At 38.0% G+C, this 23,071-nt stretch overlaps 1 protein-coding gene and 1 pseudogene across 2 annotated transcripts in view; both read left to right on the plus strand.

Moving 5' to 3' along the window:
* Positions 1-21,651, plus strand: part of LOC309620788 (uncharacterized protein) — a 67,687-nt gene extending 46,036 nt beyond the window's left edge. Inside the window, exons 5-7 of the mRNA XM_082377655.1 lie at positions 2,463-2,545; positions 3,436-3,574; positions 17,592-21,651. Of these exons, the coding sequence (XP_082233781.1) occupies positions 2,463-2,545; positions 3,436-3,574; positions 17,592-17,720 (351 nt within the window). The 3' untranslated portion in view covers positions 17,721-21,651. The remainder of the gene's footprint in view (positions 1-2,462; positions 2,546-3,435; positions 3,575-17,591) is intronic.
* On the plus strand, positions 4,751-12,865 carry LOC309620950 (V-type proton ATPase subunit B, brain isoform pseudogene; annotated as a pseudogene). The gene is made up of 2 exons: positions 4,751-4,764; positions 8,122-12,865. The product of its transcript is annotated as a V-type proton ATPase subunit B, brain isoform pseudogene (transcript).
* Positions 21,652-23,071: the final 1,420 nt, after the last annotated feature.

Consider the following 23,071-nt stretch of genomic DNA (forward strand, 5'->3'; position numbering starts at 1 on the left):
CATACGACCCAGCAATCCCACTACTGGGCATATACCCTGAGAAAACCATAATTCAAAAAGAGTCATGTACCAAAATGTTCATTGCAGCTCTATTTACAATAGCCAGGACATGGAAGCAACCTTAGTGTCCATCAACAGATGAATGGATAAAGAATATGTGGCACATATATACAATGGAATATTACTCAGCCATAAAAAGAAGCGAACTTGAGTTATTTGTAGTGAGATGGATGGACCTAGAGTCTGTCATACAGAGTGAAGTAAGTCAGAAAGAGAGAAACAAATACCGTATGCTAACACATATATATGGAGTCGAAGAAAAAAAAAAAAAGGTCATGAAGAACTTAGGGGCAAGACGGGAATAAAGACACAGACCTACTAGAGAATGGACTTGAGTATATGGGGAGGGGGAAGGGTAAGCTGTGACAAAGTGAGAGAGTGGCATGGACATATATACACTACCAAACATAAAATAGATAGCTAGTGGGAAGCAGCCACATAGCACAGGGAGATCAGCTCGGTGCTTTGTGACCACCTAGAAGGGTGGGATAGGGAGGGTGGGAGGGAGGGAGACGCAAGAGGGAAGAGGTATGGGAACATATGTGTATGTATAACTGATTCACTTTGTTATAAAGCAGAAACTAACACACCATTGTAAAGCAATTACACTCCAATAAAGATGTTAAAAAAAAAAAGAGTAGGGTGCCGCACTATGATCACATGACCATCACCACCACCCCTAGGACCTGATCTCAAAAAAAAAAAAAAAGTCACCATGTCAATCTGACCCTGCCTTCTATTCTGTAAGTTTATACCCCTTAGGTTCTGCCTGAAACACCTTTCTACATCCATCTAGCTGTATCAAGGCCCAGGTCTGGCTTAATGAGTTTAAATTAGGCCAAAAATAGACAAGTGAGAATTATGAAGCATCCCTCTATATAGTAGCCGAGACTCACCTACTACTTCCTATGGGATCCTTCTCCCCACATATATCCATACTGCTTCAGCTAGAAAATCTGGTTTGTGGCCCCCAAATCCAAATTTTAGATAGCTCTCTTTTCTTTGCATCAGATATGCTATTCTCTCTTGCCTGCTAGAGAAAAAGGCCTGGACCAATGAAATTAAGTCCATGGGAGGAAAGGTAGCCCCTTTAAGAACTGATGTACAGAATGCTCAGGAACCCGTGATTCTGTCTACTATGACATCGGGGAGCCAAGATAAGAGGGACTGGTTATAGACACAAGTGAAGCTTTCTTGCCAAGCTTCACTGAAACCACACTTTCAAGAGTCATGGTTTTCTTTTTTAGTTTTGTGGGTTTTAAAAAATTTTATTTTAAAGAAGATTGCAAAAACAAAGCAGAAAAGGAAAGTCCAAAGACAAAAGAAAGATATTTAAACAATGGAGGAAAAATATTGGGTCTGTCTCATTCTTCCTGTTTGTATCAGTTTTTTTTTCCAGATGATACCTAACCTTTATCTCATCTCCAACATTATTATCAATCCAACGTTCCTCACCACCCCCTCCTCCAGGGGTGGTTGTGGATGGACATGAACTGAAACTTAGGGATGAGTCATGGTATATATTTCACATCCAACTTAATCTTATTTTAATCAGAAAGTGCAATGGATTATTTTATAGTCTGCATCAAATTTCCCCATGTCAAAATATCTCTATCAAAGTACCTATGTAAAAATATCCTTGATTTCAATATGGCTCCATCAAAATGGCTATGTCACAATGTTATGTACCCACTCATAACCAGTATGGCTGTAAGAATAGGCTCTGTGTAGATCTGGTCTGGATCCACTTATATGCCTCATGTCTGTGTTAAAATGCCAATTTCTTATTTCAAAGTCCATATTGATACAATTTACTCTTTGCTTATATACTTACTCAAAGTATGGTCTTTAAGAACCAACTCTTTATCAATTGATTTGTATTAGTTTCCCTCCAAAACTCTGCTGTATGCTGTAACTGTTTAATGTTGCAGCTCTCTATATTCAGCTTCAGTATTCTCTGTCTAAGTTACTTTTTGTCAACTCTGTTTTGTCTGGGGATAAGCGTTTTTCACACTATGACAATAGGAAGGGGGATTTATATTTAATTATTTTGACTGGAAGCTCCACGTATTGCTTAGAGTACCAGCTGAAATGAATCTTCCATTTGCATTTCCCCTTCAGTAAGCCATTCTACATCATAGAGAGAAAGATAAATAAATATAAATAGATAATAGATAGAAATAGACAAAGACCTGCTAAGTTACCACTATAATATGTAAACATTTGCCTTTTAATAATACCTTTGCTTATTTGTCATTTTTTAGGAACAGGCCTGGAAATATCTTGACATTTAGATATTTAGCATGTGGTATCAATATGAGCCATTGTATTTCAAATTTCCTTAAAATCATGGCTAAACCTTTCCTCTCTCCCTTAAAAAAAAAAACAAAATCTATGTGCAGAATCCCTGGAGTTCATCCCTTCAGAGCATCCTTCCTAGAAGTCCTGTATCTCCACCACAACAGTTCTCTGGAAGAAATTACAAGTAAGCAATCCCTTAAAAGGAAAATTAAAGCTTGTAAATACTCAAAAAGAAAGAAAGCAGGATCTTATTTGGAAAGAATTTTAGCAGAAAGTTTTATGTATTTATTTTTCAGTAGGAGGTGGGGTTGCAGAGAAGGAGAGGCATAGTCAGAGATAACAGTGTTTCTAACTATGAATATATACATAATTGTGTTTATGCCAGAAGATAACACATTTCCTGAGGAAAAAAACACTGACATAGATTAATCTGTAAGATTTTTTAAATTGTATTTCCTTCATTTCTCTAAGTATCATAATAATTTCTCAGACATTCTTAGACCATAGGAAATATTCCCTAACAAAAACCCTAGTATTAGTGAGGAATAGAATAAAAGCAGAATGATTTTCTTTGTTTTTTTTTTTTTTAAGATATCTTTTTTATTTTTTAAATTATTTATTTATTTATTTATGGCTGTGTTGGGTCTTCGTTTCTGTGCGAGGGCTTTCTCTAGTTGTGGCAAGCGGGGGCCACTCTTCATCGCGGTGCGCGGGCCTCTCACTATCGCGGCCTCTCTTGTTGCGTAGCACAGGCTCCAGACGCGCAGGCTCAGTAATCATGGCTCACGGGCCAAGCCGCTCCGCGGCATGTGGGATCTTCCCAGACCAGGGCTCGAACCCGTGTCCCCTGCATTGGCAGGCGGATTCTCAACCACTGCGCCACCAGGGAAGCCCGATTTTCTTTGTTTTATGAAGATGCCATTATTTTAGTATATCTGCTATATCGATCTAATGTGCCTTCTGTATGCTTTCACTTATTTGCTTCCTAGAGAATATAGTGATAAGAATCTATGTGTGTTTGATATTTTTAAAATATCCTAAAATATTTCATGTTTGTTTTTTCATTTAAAATAGCATTATGACTCATGAGCCCAAAGAGGACAATCCTTACATCTATCCATCTTTTAATTGGAATGGCCCTCTGGGAACAGCTAGACCTGAAGCAAATTATGGGGACAAGTATTCTTCAGCCATGCACATGAAGCCACTTTTCGTATGTATCATGCATTTCCATTTCTATATATAGTTATCATCACTGTAGTTCTAGTAAAGGTAATATAATGAACGCTAAGACTTTGCTATGGCAAAATGATATGACAGAATCAGTTGAGATAAATATATGGAAAGCTTAGCTTATAAGACTCACTATCGCTACTATTTCATTTTGTAAAATGGGATTAGGAAATATGAGTCAAAGGTATAATACATATAATACTTCATATGTATTAATATACTATGTATGTAACTTAAATTTGCAATCTTTAGAAAGGAGATTTGAGATCAAAGGAAGACTGGTTAAATTCTATGAGACTGGTCTTATGATAATCATTAAATTATCATAATTTAAAAAGGCAACTGCTATTTTGTGTTTTAGTGTACTTAATACATTAAATAGTACATTGCTCAAGCTAATGCTGAATACTGGCTAATTGCTGATCTCTAATTACAAGACATATTAACAATTATCATGAAGTGCAAACTGTGTTTCTCTGTATGTGTTTAAAACCAGAAATCAGAAAAAAAAGTGAAATGGATTATCACCCGAAAGTTATCTTTATGAATGTTCTTGACAAATGCAATGAATTATAGAAAAATGAAACTAATTCACCAAAAACGAATACCTTATGTTTGTTGACATATTGAATTGTTGTGTTTTTTTGTGGGGAAGGGTCATTTTTAGTTGAGTGACCACTGACAAAATAACCTTCCCCAAAAAACCCACAGTGGGGAGAGTGATATCACCAAGATGGCAACATATGTCGTTCCTGACTTCACTCCCCCTCAGAAGAAGAACTAATATCTATTCAAGAACATGGCACTACTGAAAGAATTCTATAAATAAGGGTGAGACTAAAGCACCCCCTGCACCACAGAGACCAAAAGATACTGCTTCAGAAGGATAAGAGAAGCTGCTACACAATGACTGCATTGTCCCTCCCATTGCCAGTGTAGCAACACAGAGACCAAAAGATACTGCTTCAGAAGGATAAGAGAAGCTGCTACACAATGACTGCATTGTCCCTCCCATTGCCAGTGTAGCAACACACAGAGAGGTCTTCCCTGAGTCTCTGGTTCCTCCAGTGGGAAAGGAGAGGCCAGGGGGACAACCAACCTCCTAAGTTTCTTGGAGCCCCTACTCATGTGGGAGCCCCTACTCTGGTCTCGCTACATGGAGACTGCAGGGTAATCTGCAGGGCTCAACCACTGGGAATCTGACTGTTATGGAGAAGAGAGAAGGGGCTTGAAACAAAGATCTTGGCAGACCAAGTTCATACCTGCAGTGCCCAAGTAGTAATCCTAACTAATGGTTTTGCTCATATGCAGAACCAAGTCAGTGGTGCACTTTGACTAGGGAACCCATTAGGATACAGATCTGCCTGATTTGGGTACTCAAATGAGGAGTTTTTCTGGCCGTAGAGCCTGGACCAAGGAGTCTGAGGCAAGGAGCTGAGTCATAGATCCATCCACTGGGAAGAGTGTCTCCCAGCCCCATCTGATGAATAGCTAGTGAGAGCACCGGGGAGTTGTGTAGCCTAGCAACACTCCAGCTGAGAGACATACAGAGCTGATTGCCCCCAGAGTAAAGCCAGTACTGGGCATGGAGGGTTCTCTTGCTAAGCCCAGGCAGGGGGATTAACTCATAGCCAAGGCTGAGGGTAGCTCCCAACCCCTCCAGACCAGAAAGCCTGCTTGGAGAAAAATGGGAGTTGCCTGGAATGACCCTTCACTGTCCCACTCAAGGAAGTGACCTGAAACAAAGCCCCACCCATTGTGGCTCCAGAGCTCCATCTGACCAGAAGAGCTGGCAAGAACCCCTAGAAGCTGTGTAACCAGCAATGCTCGAGCCAAGAGGCGGGCCTGCCCAGGCAAGGGAACTGAGACATATCCCCACTCACTGTGGACAGTATCTCTCAGCCCATCTGATCAGAAAGGCTGGCAAAAAACCTGGAAGCTGTGCAGCCTAGCAGCACTCAAGGCAAGAGGCAGGCAGGCAGAGCTGATAGTTTGCAGAGCAAAGCCAATGAACCTGTTTGGCCAGAGAACTTGGAGTGCAGATTGGCTTGAGTTAAGACAACAAAGACCTTTACTGGCTTTATGTTGCTTCTCTCACTGCACCCAGGCAGGAAAATTAATTCATAGCCCTGCTCATTGATGAATACAGCCTCTAGCCTGCCTAACCAGGGAACCTAATCAGAGCACACAGGAAGCTGCATAGCCCATCCAACAGCCCAGATTAGAGTGACACTTGAACAGAGAGCACAAGCCATGTCTTTCCCCATTTGCAGAAAAAAACTGGTGGTCTCACCTGATCAGGAAATTCAGTGCACACTGTTGCCTGATCTGGGTTCCCAAACAATAAAGCCATACAGGTCCTTCCTACCCTACCAGGGAGTGAAGCTAATTCATAGCCCCATCTACTACTGAATATAGTACCCAGTCCCAACCATCTAGTAAGCCTGACCAGAGAATCCAGGAAAGTGCAGCACCATCTAACAGCCTTACTTGAGTAGGGAACCAAGCCAGCAGTCCTATCCAACTGTTCTCAGCCAGTGGCACACCTTCCCGTCCCCAACCTCAGAGCTTGAACAGTTGCCTCCCTCCACCCCCAGCATAACAGTAGGCCCCACTTGCCTAAGGATATTACCAACAAATATGCCTAGAGACCCAAACTGAGCTGACTGGTGAAGATCCGTCTCTGCCAAAGCAAACCTGTAAAGTCTGTAAGATGACCCCAATTACTCAAATGTGCAGATACCAATGTAAGGAATCAAGGATAACGAAAAACCAAGAAAATATGACACCAACAAAGGAAACTAATAAAGTTCCAAGAACTGACGCTAACAAAATGGAGATCTATGAACTGTCAGGCAAAGAATTCAAAATAATTCTCTTAAGGAAATTTAGCAAAATACAAGAACACACACACAAACAACTAAATGAAATTAAGAAAACTGCTTTCATGGATGGAGGTCAGGCCCGCAGCCAGAGGGAGGTGTTGTTCAGTGGAGAGGCTGCTCCGTAGGAGGACACCTAGATATCAGAGAAGGCTAGAGCTGAAAAGTACCCTGCAGGTCATCTAGTCTAACCCTCTCATTTTACAGTGAGAAGCCTAAGGTTCTGGGAGGGACAGGGCTTGCCAGGATTTAGACACCTGATTATTGGCAGAGGAGGAAAATTCCAGGTTTCTTAAGTCTTGTTTGACCTTTTTCTACCATTAACTTTTTTGAGCTCAAGGCTCTCTTTGAGGAAGACAAGCAGCTTTGCCCATATTATATAGCATATATCCAAAACATATGCACTGATATGTTTAAGTGTTGTGATTGTAAAAAGACCTTAATAAACCAGACTTAAGTGGACTGCTCAGCAGTTCTGAAAGAAATGGTTCTTGATTACTAAACAATACAATTGTGTAGCATCAGACCTCTTCATAGCTTTCTTAGGAACTGGGGATGAGCCCTGGAAGTAGACTCTTTAAAACTTAGGAAAGCACCTGATATTTCCCCAGGTTGTAAGACTATGTCTGCACTGGTTAATTGCCAGAGTGCCTGTTTGTGGCTCATTGGTTAAAAAGAATTTCAGATGAAGGGTTTCAGTCTGGGCGCTCTCCTGCCTGACTAATCCTGTCCTGATGAGTCACTGGGTCATGTGACAGCACTGCAGTGTAAGGAAGAAGGAAAAGACTTGATTCTATGGTTTGAGGAGATGTGCTTTTATAAAAAAAATTTTTTATTTAAATATAGTTGATTTAGAATATTGTGTTAGTTTCAGATGTACAGCAAAGTGATTCAGTATATATACTCTTTTTAGATTCTTTTCCCTTATAGGTTATTACAAGATATTGAGTATAGTTCCCTGTGCTATACACTAGGTCCCTGTTGGTGATCTATTTTACAAACAGTAGTGTGTATATTTTAATCCCAAACTCCTAATTTATCCCTCCTCTCCCAGATGTGCTTTTTATAATGGGAATTATTTGCATTAGAGAATGCCTTTTGGGAGTTTATGTGAGCTGAAGTAAATGTGCCAAGTAACTGACAGATGTTGCATTCTTATGACAATAAATTTATACCTAACAATTACAAATACTCTTTTATGAATTTCATTCATATGTTTTGCCCCTAGAAGGGGCAGCTTCTAGGAAAAGATTATAAGGGGCAGCTGTCACTTTTCCATATAATTATTCACTCAATCTCAATTCAGAGAGTATCAACTGAAACAATAACATAGTTTAAAGAGTACTCCATGATTAAGGTTGTAAACCCTTAAGGAAGATGAGTATGATTTCTCAACATTCTGTGTGTGCTTAGCCAGTGACCGAAGAACTTCTCCAGTGGCTACACTCCATTGGAGAAATATTGTTTTTCAGTAATGATACAAGAGTGTCCCAGACCACAAAAAAATTAGCAGTTCAGTTTTAGAATTTGAGCAGCAGCACAGAGTTAAAGAAAAAGTGATGAGCCAGACAGTTGATTTTAGAAAGTCATTGAAAAACAATGTTTGGATGCTTTTAAAATGAGAACAATGAAGAAATTGTTTTAGGGCATACAAGACAGTATCAGGAGTCAATGGTCCACTAGTGATCTTAGTTCATGTTAAGTTTCCCAGATATGCTGAGATTGTGCACTTGACATTACCTGATGGCATGAAGCGGAGTGGGCAAGTTCTAGAAGTCAGTGGTTCCAAAGCAGTGGTTCAGGTATTTGAAGGGACTTCAGGTATAGATGCCAAGAAAACGTCCTGTGAGTTTACTGAGGATATTCTCCAAACACCAGTGTCTCAGGAGGTGCTTGGTGGGGTATTCAATGGATTAGAAAAACCAATCAACAGAGGTCCTGTTGTACTGGCTAAAGACTTCATTGACATCATGGGCCAGGCAATCAATCCTCAGTGTTGAATCTATTCAGAGGAGATGATTCAGACTGGTATTTTGCCCATAGATGGCATGAAAATTCCTGTCTTCTCTGCAGCTGGCTTACCACACAATTAGATTGCAGCTCTAATCTATTGCCAGCCTGGTTTGGTTAAAAAAAAATCCAAAGATGTAGTGGACTACAATGAGAAAAATTTTGTGATTGTATTTGCTGCTATGGGTGTAAACATGGAAACTGCCAGGTTCTTCAAATCTGACTTTGAAGAAAACGGCTCAAGGGGCAATGCCTGCCTCTTTTTTAACTTGGCTAAAGACCCAACTATTGAGCAAATTATCACTCCTCACTTGGCTCTAACCACAGCTGAGTGGTGAAGATCAGTATGAGAAACATGTATTGGTTACCCTAACAGACATGAGTTCTTATGCTGAAGCACTTTGAGAGGTTTCAGCAGCCAGGAAGGAGGTTCCTGGTCAACGAGGCTTCCCACATTATATATATACAGATTTACCCACAATATATTAATGTGCTGGTCGAGTGGAAGGTAGAAATGGCTCTATTACTCAAATTCCTATTCTCACCATGCATAACAATGATATCACTCACTGAATCCCTGACTTGACTGGATATATTACAGAGGGGCAGATCTACACAACAGACAGATTTCCTCACCTATTAATGTGCTGCCCTCATTATCACAGTTAATGAAGTCTACTACTGAAGAAGATATGACCAGAAATGATCATGCCAATGTATCTAACCAGCTGTACGCATGCTATGTTATTGGTAAGGATGCACAAGCCATGAAAGCTGTAGTTGGAGACGAAGCCCTTACCTCAGATGATCTTCTTTACTTGGAATTTCTGCAGAAGTTTGAGAGGAACTTTATTGCTCAGAGTCCTTGTGAAAATCACACTGTCTATGAGACTTTGAACATTGACTGGCAGCTGCTCCAAATCTTCTCCAAAGAAATGCTGAAGAGAATCCCTCAGAGCACCCTGAGCAAATTCTACCCTCAAGACTCTGCAAAGCATTAACTGCTACTTCATCACTGGTTTGATGCTTTTGTGAAATACTGGTTCTGTTTTCTTTATTCCTTTTGCACTCCCCCATCCCTACCTTTGTGTTGGAGTTTACTGTGTTACCCTGTAATTAAAAACAAGGAATAGGTAACAAAAAACTGAAATTAGAAAAACAATGCATGAACAAAATGACAAGTTCAGCAAAGAAATAGAAACCATCAGAACAACCCAACCAGAAATCCTAGAGTTGGAAAATATGAAAACTGAACTGAAGAATCCAATAGAGTTTCCAAAGCAGACTCGACCATGCAGAAGAAACAATCAGCAACCTGTAGGACTAGACATTTAAAATTATCCAGTCAGAGAAGCAAAAGAAAGAAGAATGCAAAAGAGTGAAGAAAGACTATGGGACTTATGGGACACAATGAAAAGAAACAATATTTGCATGATTGGAATTCCAGAAGGAGAAAAGAAAGAGAAAGGGACAGAAAGTATATTTATAGCAATAATGGCTGAAAACTTCCTGAACCTGGGGAGAGAAATTGACATCCAGATCCATGAAGCCCAAAGGACACCAAATAGGTTGAACCCAAGTAGGGCTACACTGAGACATTATTTAAATTGTCAAAAGTCAAAGGCAATGAAGAATTTTAAAAGCAGCAAGACTAAAGAGAGAAGTTACATAAAAGGGAACCCCCATGAGATTATCAGCAGATTTCTCAACAGAAACTTTTCAGGCCAGGAGAGAATGGGGTGACATTCAAAATATTGAAAGAAAAAAACCTGTCAACCAAGAATTGTATACCCAGTGAAGCTGTCCTTCAGAACTGAAGGAGGGATAATGACTTTCCTGAAAAAATAAAAAAGCTAAAGGAGTTTATTACCATGTGACCTACATTACAAGAAATGCTAAAAGGAGTTATCTGAGTGGAGGTAAAAGCACATTAATTAACATCATAAAAACATTAAAAAGGTAGCAAAAACTCACTGTTAATGGTAAATATATACTCAAAGTTAGATTCTATAATATAGTAATGGTGGTGCATAATTCACTTACAACTCTAGTTTAAATGTTTAAGAAAATGAACATGGTAAAGATAACCATAACTACAATAATCTGTTATTAGTTACACAACATAATATATGTAAATTATAACAGCAGTAACATAAAATGTAAGAGGGAAGAGAAGGAAAAGTGTAAAGTTTAGGAATTTCATTGACGTTAAGCTGTTATATATATTTTATGTAAGCCTCATGATAACCATAAGGGAAAAAATCTGCTGCAATTACACAAAAGAATAGGATAAAGACGTCAAAGCTTACTGATACCAAAAGCATCAAAACACAAAAAAAGAGAGCAGGATAAGAAACAAGAAACAATGGATCTACAAAACAACCAGAAAAAAATTAACAAATTGGTAATAGTAAGTCCTTATTTATCAATAATTACCTTAAACTGAAATGGATTAAATTCTCCAATCAAAAGACATAAAATGGCTGAATGGATTTAAAAAAAAAAAAACAAGATCCAACGATAGGTTGCCTATGAGAGACTTACTTTAGCCTTAGACAAATAGACTGAGAGTGAAGGGATAGAAAAAGACATTTCAAACAAATGGTAACCAAAAACAAAAGCAGAGGTAGCTATTCTTATATGAGAAAAAAATGGACTTTAAACTAAAATTGGTAAAAAGAGACAAGGAAGGTCATATTATAATGATAAAGTAGTCAATCCATCAAGAAGATATAACAATTGCAAATATTTATGCACCCAACATTGGAGCACTTAAATATATAAAACAAACAATAACACATTAAAAGGAGAAATAGGGGCTTCCCTGGTGGTGCAGTGGTTGGGAGTCCGCCTGCCAATGCAGGGGACATGGGTTCGAGACCTGGTCCGGGAATATCCCACATGCCGTGGAGAAAATAAGCCCGTGCACCACAACTACTGAAGCCCACACACCTAGAGCCCGTGTTCCACAATGGGGGAGGCCACTGCAATGAGAAGCCTGCACACCACAACGAGTAGCCCCTGCTTGCCACAACTGGAGAGAGCCCGCGCACAGCAACGAAGACCCAACGGCCAAAAATAAATAAATAAAATAAATAAATTTATTTTAAAAAGGAGAAATAAACAGTAATACAATAACATTTGGGGACTTTAATACTTTATTCTCAACAATTGATAGATCAGCCAGAGAATTAATAAAGAAACAGTGGATTTGGATTTGAACAATGCTATAGTCCAATTGATCTTACAGAACATTCTATCAAACAACATCAGAATATACATTCTTCTCAATTGCACATGGAACATTTTCTAGAATAGACCATACATTAGGCCACAAAACAAGTCTTAGTGACTTGAAGAAGACTGAAATCATACCAACTACCTTTTCTGACCACAGTGGCATGAAACTAGAAATCAATAACAAGAGAAAATTGGAAAATTTGCAAACACATAGAAATTAAACAACACCCTCCTGAACAACCACTGGATCAAAAAATACATTAAAAGAGAAATTTAAAAGTTTCTTGAGACAAACGAAAATGGAAACACAACATGTGAGAACTTATGGGATGCAGCAAAAGCAGTTGTAAGAGGAAACTTCATAGCAATAAATGACTACATTATGAAGTAAGAAAGATCCCAAATAAACAACCTAACTCTATGCCTTAAGTAATAGAAAAAGAAGAACTAACTGAGCTATTTACAATAGTATCAAAAACAGTAAACTACTTAGGAATAAACTTAACCAATGACGTGAAAGATCCAAGAATACTCAATGGAGAAAAGACAGTCTTTTCAATAAATGGTGCTGGGAAAATTGGACATTCACATGTAATAGAATGAAACTTGACCCCTCTCTTACATCATTTACAAAAATTAACTCAAAATGTGTTAAAAACTTAAATGTAAGACCTGAAACCATGAAAATTCTAAAAGAAAGCATAGGGACAAAGCTTCTTGACACAAGTCTCAGTAATTATTTTTTAGAAACTCACACCTAAAGCACAAACAAAAAAATAAAAAAATAAACAAGTGGGATAACATCAAACTAAAAAGCTTCTGTACAGCAAAAGAAACCATCAACAGAGTAAAAAGACAACCTACAGAATGGGGAAAATATTTGCAAACCATACATCTGATAAGGGGTTAATATCCAAAATATATAAAGAACTAATCCAACTCAACAGCAAAATAATAATAATAATTAAATTAAAAATGGTCAAAGGACCTGAATAGACGTTTTTCCAAGGAAGATATATGAATGGCCAATGGTTACATGAAAATAATGCTCAACATCACTATTCATTAGGGAAAAGCAAATTAAAACCACAATAAGATATTGCCTCACACCTGTTAGAATGACCATCATTAAAAAGATAAGTGATAACAAATGCTGATGTGGATGTGGAGAAAAGGGAACCCTGGTGCACTGTTGGTGGGATTGTAAATTGGTACAAGATTTTTCAAAAACTTAAAAACAGAGCTACCATATGATCCAGCAATTTCATTTATGGGAATATATCCAAAGGAAATGAAAACATTAATTCAAAAAGATATCTGCACCTTCATGCCCATAGCAGCATTATTTACAATGGCCAAGACATGGAAACAACCTAAACGTCCATTAATGGATGAATGGATGAAGAAGTTGTGGTATGTGTGTATATATATATATATACCACACACAATGGAATATTTTTCAGCAAGATAAAAACGAGGAAATCCTACCATTTGCAACAACATGGATGGTCCTTGAAGTGGAATGTAAAACAAACAAATGAAAAACCACCAAACTCATAGAAAAAGAAATCAGATTTGTGGTTACCAGAAGTGGGGGTGGAGGGAGGGTATTTGGAGGAAGGTAGTCAAAAGGTATAAACTTCCAGTTATAAGATAAATAACTATGAGAGATGTAATGTACAACATGATAACTGTAGTTAACACTGATGTATGATACATAGGAAAGTTGTTAAGAGAGTAGATCCTAAGAATTCTCATCACAAGGAAAAAAAAATTTTTCCCTCTTATTGTAGCTATATGAGATGATGGATGTTAACTAAACCTGTTGTAATTATTTCATGATATATGTAAATCAAACCATCGTGCTGTACCCCTTAATCTTATACAGTGATGCATGTTAATTATTTCTCATTAAAATTGGGGGAAAAAAACACTGTGAATTGATGAGTGACCTCAGAGAGGTAAAGAAAGGAAATACAAATGTGGAGTTTTAGTGACGTACAAGAGAAAGACAAAATGCTGGATGTGTGATGGAATAAAAACTGATTTTTCACACATTAGATAAATGGTACCATCTATGTGGACCAGTGATTCTGGAAGATAGAACTGGGAAGAAACTGGGAATTTTTAAGTGACATATAAAATCAGAAAGAGAATGGTACTGAACTCATTGTGGGTCAATATACGTGGAAATCCAAGAGAAAATACAATCTAAATAATGAAAGAGGAAAGACTAATATTGAGAATATAGCAGGTAAACTGTCTGGGTTTGAATGCAGGTGACATCATGATCAGTTTTGATCTATGCATTAGTTCTCTGTTGCTGCATAACAAATTACCATAGACTCTGCAGTTTAAAATATTATACATTTATTATGTCACAATTTATGTGGGTCAGGAGTCTGGATATGGCTTTTCTGGGTGCTCTGCTCAGGGTTGCACCAAGCTGCAATCAAGGTGTCAGGCAGGCTGCATTCTCATCTGGAGTTTGGGTCCTCTTCCAAGTTCACATGGTTGTTGGTAGAATCCAGTTCCTTAGGAATCACTTAGGTGATTCCGCCCACCCTGCCCCATATCTTTCCTTGCTGGCTGTCAACTAAGGCATCGCTGTCGGTCCGTAGAGGCTACCTACAGTTGCCACTTGGCCTTCTGACAGACTCTCTCACAACATTACAGCTTTCTTCAAGGCCAGCAGAAGAAGCTTCAGCTCCATTCTCCTAAGATGCAGTCATATAAGAAAATCTATTAAAGGGAATAACTATTCCATTGATATTTCCTATTACTTTCTCCATATTCTATTGGCTAAAAGCGAGTCACAGGTTCTGCTCACACTCAAGGGTAGGGGGTTACACAGGGGACATGACTCATTGGAGGGTCATTCTTTAGGGTGTGTCCAGATAAATAGCAGGTTACCACTTAAAGTGGACTAAAATGGTACTAAAACAGCATTTTACTGGAAGACAAGGTGAACAGGAAAAAATAGTGACCCTTAAAGATTATAGAGTTATAGAAATCTTGGGACAGGTAGATTAATCTTTTAAAACTGAGTGAAGTTAACAGAGTAACATGACATTTTTCATTCATTCAACTAATTTGTTGCCCATTACATGCCAAGCACTGTTGTGGTAGTTAAAGAATGATGAAAGAAAAGTTCCTGCTCCATGGAGCTGTAATATAGTGGGGGAAATATATTAAGCAAATAAACACATATAGAATTACTAATTGTGAAAAGTGCTATGAGGAAATAGCTCAGAGGGTAGTGAGAGAAAATAACAAAGTTGGTGCAGTCACTTTCAATGCAGTGTGCATATCAGTTTTACCCTTAATTGCAGTCACTAAAAGAAAAGCAGTAATATACAAGAGTTGGACAAGAGACTTAAAAGGGAAGAAGTGGGCCGTAGCTCCCTTTTGTGGTTACCTCAGTCAAAAAGTAGTAGCAATTTCTAAGTAGGGGCAGGATTGGAAGTGGAGGAGGCAAGGTAAGAGAAAAAGTTGAAGTGAAATTGATATTGATAAGCGTAGAAGATAGTGCACCAAACAAGAAAACAATATGCCAAGAGCTCCTTACATAATACCTAGGGAAATTTTCATCTGAGTTTCTTTTAACAACTTCAACTTATCTTTTTCTCAAGAAATCTTTCATTGTACTATGATTTAAAGGACACAAGAGACCAAACTCAGCATTTTATTAAACCATGTTATTAAGATTGCTCTCATTACATATACCTGTAAGTCCCTGATAAGCAAACCTAAAGGCTTATTTTAAGACTTTACCTTACTTGACGTCTCTGTTGGCATTTGACACTCACTGCTTCCTGACTCTTCATTTGACTGCCAGGGTAACACTGCCCTGGTTGTCTACATACTTCTCTGATTATTATTCCTCAAACTCCTTCTGAAACACTTCCAACTCTGTCCACAACTTAAATGGTGCTGTTTTTTCAGGGTTCCATCTTGTTCGTGAATTTCAAATCTAATTTCAACTCATAGAAGTTTCTCTAGATCTAGACCACTGATTCTAGTAATCTATAGGATATCTGTACATTTGTATTTCTAGCAGGCCCCTTAAAGACCTATGTCATTATCTCTTCACTCCACCCTGCTCCTCTCCTGTATTCTGTATTAAAGTGAATGGTGCCATCTACCCAATCATCTAAGACTGAAGTCTGTGAACACTAGGAGGCTCTTTTCTCTCCTTTACTGCTCTCTCTAAATCTAATCGTGCACAAAGTCATGTGTTGTTAATTTTTTCCCTTAAATCTAGGGTGACCATCTCACCACAATTTGCTTGGGACAGTCTTGGTTTTAAAAGTGAAAGTCCCACATTCCAGGAACGCCCTCAGTTCTGGGAAAACTCAATCCCTCTGCCACGGACTAAATTCAGGTCTTCAGCATGTCCCTTCTAAATTATTACTAACTAATTCCTCTGCCACCTGTGTCTCTATTTCAGGCTTAACTGTCACACAGCTGCCAAAGTTATCATCTTAAAACCAAATATGATCTTATTGTTATCTAGCTTAAAAGACCATACTTGATCCTGATTACCAATAGGTCAAAGTCAAAATTCCTCAAGCAAGCATAATGTGAAGGATTTTAGCTCCCCTCATCTCTCCAGCTCTCTAGCTTCATCTCTGGCTGATCTTAGGTTTTCACTCTATGTTCCAGCCATACCACATGTATGGTTTCTCAAGTATATGGTTCCAAAGCATTTATGGTTCCATGCCTGGAAAACTCCTAGTCATCCTAATATGTACTTTGAATATCACATTCATGAAGCCTTTCCCAAATCTTTAAGCAGAGGTAGTGCTCTATCCTCTGCCCTCCCAGCAGCACTATTATTGCCTTCATTCTTATACTAAGATATTATGTTATAATTATTTATCTACCTGACTATTGGTATGTGTCTTCCACTTGATTTTTAATTCATCCAGATCAGGAACCCTCACTTATTCATTATTGTATCCTTAGTGCCAAGTACAATGCCTGCCACAGAGTGGTGGTCAACATATGTGTATATGTGCACATATGTGTGTTTACCTTTGAACCATTCTCTTACAGTTGAGGAAAGTGATCAGTGCAATGTTTTCCAATAAAAATAGAGAATTCTCAAAATAAAGGCCTTCATTCCTTTCTCAGATCGGTTTTAAAATGGTATTTTTAAATGCTCATGAACATGTTTCTGAGAGTCTTTGCAATAGAAAAGTGCATCTGTGAGTAGAGATTAATTGTCAAAAAGTAACATGTTATGCTGAGAAAATGAGGTTTTAGCATGAACCCCTATCATAAAACAATTTTATGGTGGTAACAAAAGTCTGGGTTACTATGACATAAACAATGTTGTTATAATAACATATGATGTGGAAACACTATTAATGTAGTTTAATATTTGTGAATAAGATCATACAACAAAAGAAAAGTGAGATACTTCATAAAAGCAACAAATTTAATTGTGCAGTTATATAGTACTAACATTCATCACTGCAAGATTAGAGTGTGGACTTTGGTACTGTAATTTCAGAAAAAAGAGGTATCTGTTTTTCTTCCATAAATTTGCTCCTGTAATGTTAGTTTCTTACTTTAGTACAGAGATTCTGGATTGGACAATATCTAAACTTGTCTAGGGAAACTGTACTATGAGTACAGTATTTAATGGTTATTTAAAAGCAGCCAACAATTCATTTGCTAAAAAAAATTCTGTGTGTGTGTTTTTTGAAATAACTAAAATGTATAATGGTGATTAAACAAATTTATAAAATAATTCAGATATTATATGCACAATTTTCTAATACACAACATATCTAAACAAGAATAGAAATTTTATTAAATATCATTTAATTATGTTTGATATTTTTAACTTCCTTGCAGAGTTTGGCCACACCAGGAGTTCCAAAGTCAAGCTACACTCAAAGAGAGAGACAACAAATTGGATACCCAAGTTCTGAAGAGCCAAAAATCCCTTATAAGATAGGACGTGTGCAGACAAAACCCAACTAATAAACGTTTCCGGCAGAAAAAAATCTGTATATATATATATATAATATATATATAATTTATATAATTTATATATTTTATATATATATAATATAATTTGATCATTTTCAAAGCATACTTGGAATATTTTTAGAAAACTATGGGTATGAGTTACCTATGCTATAAATTATACTTTACCTTTCTTTCTGTATTAGTGGCATCAATTCTTATCTCTTTATATTTTTAACTTTTCCTTCCCCCAACCCTTCCTTCTATGACCACAGAGCGAAACTTTCATTTCCAATATCCAACTTCTTTAACCAGCAGGGATGGCAAATACTTGTTATCTCCAAAATTCAGCATAACACTTGCTTACTGATTTATGACATGTATCTTTATGAAGTATTCAGTGAAATGCATAGAAGGTTGGTTGCAAATTGCCTATAGAGAATAATGAATACTTTTTAGTTACTGGATAAATCTATGGAATTGCACCAAAGCATCGGCATATAAATAATGAATTTTATTTGAAATGTGTGATTTGATTATAAATTAATTCCTTAAAATAAACTAAGAATTGCTAAATGATTTCTGTAACTGAGTGGTGTTGTGGAATGATCCCAAGATCTGGGTTGCTCCTTCCCCTTTTCCTTTCTTCCCTTATTCCTACTTCTCTTCCTTCATCCCTCCTTTCTTTAAAAGGCACTTATTTCACACCAACTATGTGCCAAGCACTGGTTAGTTGCAAAGGTACGGATGAATCTGAGATAGTCCCTGGAGCTCAGACTGGTAGAAGAGACAGAAACAAAAACCACTTATTATCCAAGGTTATCAATACAATGATAAAAATGTATACAAGGAAGTAGGAGCTCAAAGAACAATTAACCAAACCTAGGGAGAAGCGTGATGATAATGGTGAAGGAAGAAGGCCATAAAAGAAGGTGATGCCTAAGCTGTCATAAAAGGTGAGTGGGAGATAGCTTTATGAAGTGAGGTTGGGAGAGAGTTTTTGAGACAGAGAGAAAGCAAAAAGTGGAGAAATGAAAAACAACATGGAGTATGCAGGGAACTTCAAGTACTGCTGGCGTGTAAAAGTGAGCAAGGGCGTAAGATAAAAGATGAGGCTGAGGAGGTAGCCAAAAACTAGGTCATGGATGGTCTCATATGTCTTGTTAAGGAGTTTAGACTAAATTTTATTGGTTATGGGGATCCTTTGAAGGGTTTTAAATAATCATAATCAGATTTTATGTTTAGATTGATCACTTTGATGGCTATATGGAGGATGGATTTAAAGGAGATGAGGGACTTCCCTGGTGGTCCAGTGGTTAAGACTCCATGTTCCCAATGCAGGGGGCCCAGGTTTGATCCCTGGTTAGGGAACTAGATCCCGCATGACGCAACTAAAGATCCTGCATGCCGCAACTAAGACCCGGCACAGCCAAATAAATAAATAAATGTTTTTTTAAAAATAAAGGAGACAAGATGAGAGGCAGAGAGACCAGTTAGAAGGTAGAGATGAAGAATCGTATCACTGTAGCAGTGAGAGAAAAAGATTGAGAAGAAAGGCAGATTGAAGCAAATTCTAAGAAGTAAACTGACAGGACATGAAGGCTCATGAGATGTCACAGATGGGAGGAAGAAGTTATTATGATTGAAAGGATGTTGGGACTATTCAATGAGGTAGGTTGTTAACAGATCAACAGGTCAATGAGCAGACTGGGTGAGGGGTAAGAGAACGAAAGAGCTGGGAGGATAGAGGCAGATTAATGTCACTGTAAACTTGGATATCTCAAAAGCATTGAAAACTCAATATTTCTGAAAGTGAGCTCATCTATCTAGTTGCTCATATTAGTTTCCTATGGCCACTGTAACAAATCACCAAGAACTTAGTTGGTTTATAACACTAATTTACTCTCTTACAATTCTGTAGGTCAAAGTCTGAACATGACTCTCACTGGGCTAAAATAAAGGTATGGACATGGCTGTATTGCTCCTGCTCTAGGGGAGAATCTATTCCCTTGCCTTTTCCAGCTTCTAAACTTCTCACATCTCTTTGCTTATGGTCCCCATCAAAGCCAGCAATGGTGGGTTGAGTCCTTCTCACATTGCATCACTCCAAATACCTCTTCTGCCTTCCTCTTCCACTTTTAAGAATTACATTGGATCCACCCAGATAAATCCAGGGTAATCTCCCTATCTTGACATTAGATGATTAGCAACCTTTGTTACATCTGCAACTTTAATTCCCCTTTACCATTTAAGGTAACATCCACAAGTTCTATGGATTATGACATGGACATCTTTGGGGGAAGGGCATTATTCTGACTATTGTATCATTCAAGACTTTGATCACAATAAAGGTTTTGTTGGCAAGAGGAAAGGAGAAAATGGGTATTGGAATGGCATCCAGAAGTGTCTGCCACATTCCCCAAATATAATTCTAACCCATGCAGCACCGTTTTTCCCTCACAGAAAGGCAGATGGAGATGGGTTGATGGGGGAATTGGCTTAGCTGTTTCTCCAGCTAAATTGTTTTCCAACAACTGGAGAGAAGGGATTCATATGATTGTTCCAAAGTTGGGAAAGTTTGGCAAATTCCATGATCTCTAGTGTTGAATGTAGAAGCTGTTCAGAACCTGTGGATGCAGTGGGAGGAAGAGAATATAGAGGTCTTCTAGTCAAAGTTACAGTGAGGCTAGTTCTTCTTTAGAGTACCTAAAATCAATTTCTCCACTAAAACTAATATTATGGTAAAAGAGCAATTGTGCCCCCCCCCGAATTTAAGATACATCACAAAGAAACTACAAAAGAAGAAAATTATAGTCCAATATCATGGATGAACATAGATGCAAAAATCTTCAACAAAATATTAGCAAACCAAATTCAACAACACATTAAAAGGATCACACACCATGATTAAGTGGGATTTATCCCAGGGATGCAAGGATGGTTCAATATCTGCAAATAAATCAGTGTGATACACCACATTAACAAATTGAAGAATAAAAATCATATGATCTTCATGAAGAACCTAAGGGCAAGATGGAAATAAAGATGCAGACCTACTAGAGAATGGACTTGAGGATACGGGGAGGGGGAAGGGTAAACTGGGACAAAGTGAGAGAGTGGCATGGACATATATACACTACCAAATGTAAAATAGATAGCTAGTGGGAAGCAGCTGCATAGCACAGGGAGATCAGCTCGGTGCTTTGTGACCACCTAGAGGGGTGGGATAGGGAGGGTGGGAGTGAGGGAGATGCAAGAGGGAAGAGATATGGGGACATATGTATATGTATAACTGATTCATTTTGTTATAAAGCAGAAACTAACACACCATTGTAAAGCAATTATACTCCAGTGAAGATGTTTAAAAAAAATCATATGATCATCTCAATAGATGCAGAAAAAAGCATCTCACAAAATTCAACATACATCTATGGTAAAAAAAAAAAAAACTCTCAACAAAGTGGTTATAGGGGGCACATACCTCAGTATAATAAAGGCCATATATGACAATCCCACAGCTAACATACTCAAGGGTAAAAAGCTGAAAGCATTTCCTCTAACATCAGGAACAGGGCAAGGATGCCCACTCTTGCCACTTTTATTCAACATTGCATTGGTAGTCCTAGCTGCAGCAACCAGACAAGAAAAAGAAATAAAAAGAATCCAAACTGGAAAGGAAGAAGGAAAACTGTCACTCTGCAGATGACATGATACCATATATAGAAAATCCTAAAAATACCACGAAAAAACTATTAGAACTAATGAATGAATTCAGTAAAGTTACAGGATACAAAATTAATGTAAAGAAATTTGTTGCATTTCTATACACTAACAATGAACTATCAGAAAGAGAAATTGATATTAGAGAAATTCAAATCAAAACTACAATGAAATACCACCTCACATCTGTCAGAATGCCTATCATCAAAAAGACAACAAATAACAAGTGTTGGCGAGGCTGTGGAGAAAGGGAACCCTCATGCGCTGTTGGTGAGATTGAAAATTAGTGCAGCCATTATGGAGAACAGTATGGAGTTTCCTCAAAAAAAAATAGAACTGCCAAATGATCCAGAAATTTCACTTCTGGGTATTTATAACAATAAAATAAAAACAATAATTTGAAAAGACATATGAACTCAAATATTCATTACAGCATTATTTACAATAGCCAAGATATGGAATCAACCTAAGTATCCATTGATAGAAGAATGGATAAAGAAACGTGATATTGTATGTATGTATGTGTGTATATATATATACATATATATATGCACAATGGAATATTAATCAGCCAAATATAAAATGAAATCTTGCCATTTGCAAAAACATGGTTGCATCTGGAGGGTATTATGCTAAGTGAGATAAGTCAGACAGAGAAAGACAAACACCCCATGATGTACTGAATATGTGGAATTTAAAAAACAAAACAAAGTGAAAATAGACTAATAGATACAGGGAACAAATGGGTGGTTGCCAGAAGGGTGGGGGATGGGGGGTAGGCAAAATAGATGAAGGAAATCAAGAGGTACAAACCTCCAGTCATATAATAAATAGGTCACATTATGCTGTAATATGCAGCATAAGTAATATTGTCAAAAACATTGTAAAAACTTTACATGGGGACAAATACAAAGACTTATCATGGTGATCATTTCATGATGTATGCAAACATGAAGTCATTATGTAATACACCTGAAATCAACATATTTTACTTCATTTATATTTCAATAAAAAATACAAATCTAATGTTACTTCTCTTCTTAAAGCTTTCAATATCGCTCCCTCTTCTCCCAAGCCGTGAAGTGAAGAACAGTATTCCTGTAGAGGAAGGACCTTTAGATGATAATAAACCAAGTAAAAAAAAAAATGAGAGAGGAGACCTTCAAGATGGTGGAATAGTAAGACGTGGAGATCACCTTCCTCCCCACAAATACATCAGAAATACATCTACATGTGGAACAACTCCTACAAAACACCTATTGAACGCTGGCAGAAGACATCAGACTTCCCAAAAGGCAAGAAACTCCCCATGTACCTGGGTAGGGCAAAAGAAAAAGAGAAAAAACAGAGACAAAAGAATAGGAATGGCACCTGCACCTCTGGGAGGGAGCTGTGAAGGAGGAAAGGTTTCTACACACTAGGAAGCCCCTTCATTGGTGGAGACGGGGGTGGGGTGGGGGAAGGTTCAAAGCCAGGGAGGAGAGCGCAGCAACAGGGATGTAGAAGGCAAAGCAGAGAGATGCCTGCACAGAGGATCAGTGCTGACCAGCACTCACCAGCCAGAGAGGCTTGTGTGCTCACCCGCTGGGGCGGATGAGGGCTGGGAGCTGAGGCTCGGGCTTGGGAGGTGAGATCCCAGGGAGAGG

The sequence above is a fragment of the Balaenoptera borealis genome (genome assembly GCF_965194805.1).
Source record: "Balaenoptera borealis genome assembly, chromosome: X".
Taxonomy (NCBI): domain Eukaryota; kingdom Metazoa; phylum Chordata; class Mammalia; order Artiodactyla; family Balaenopteridae; genus Balaenoptera; species Balaenoptera borealis.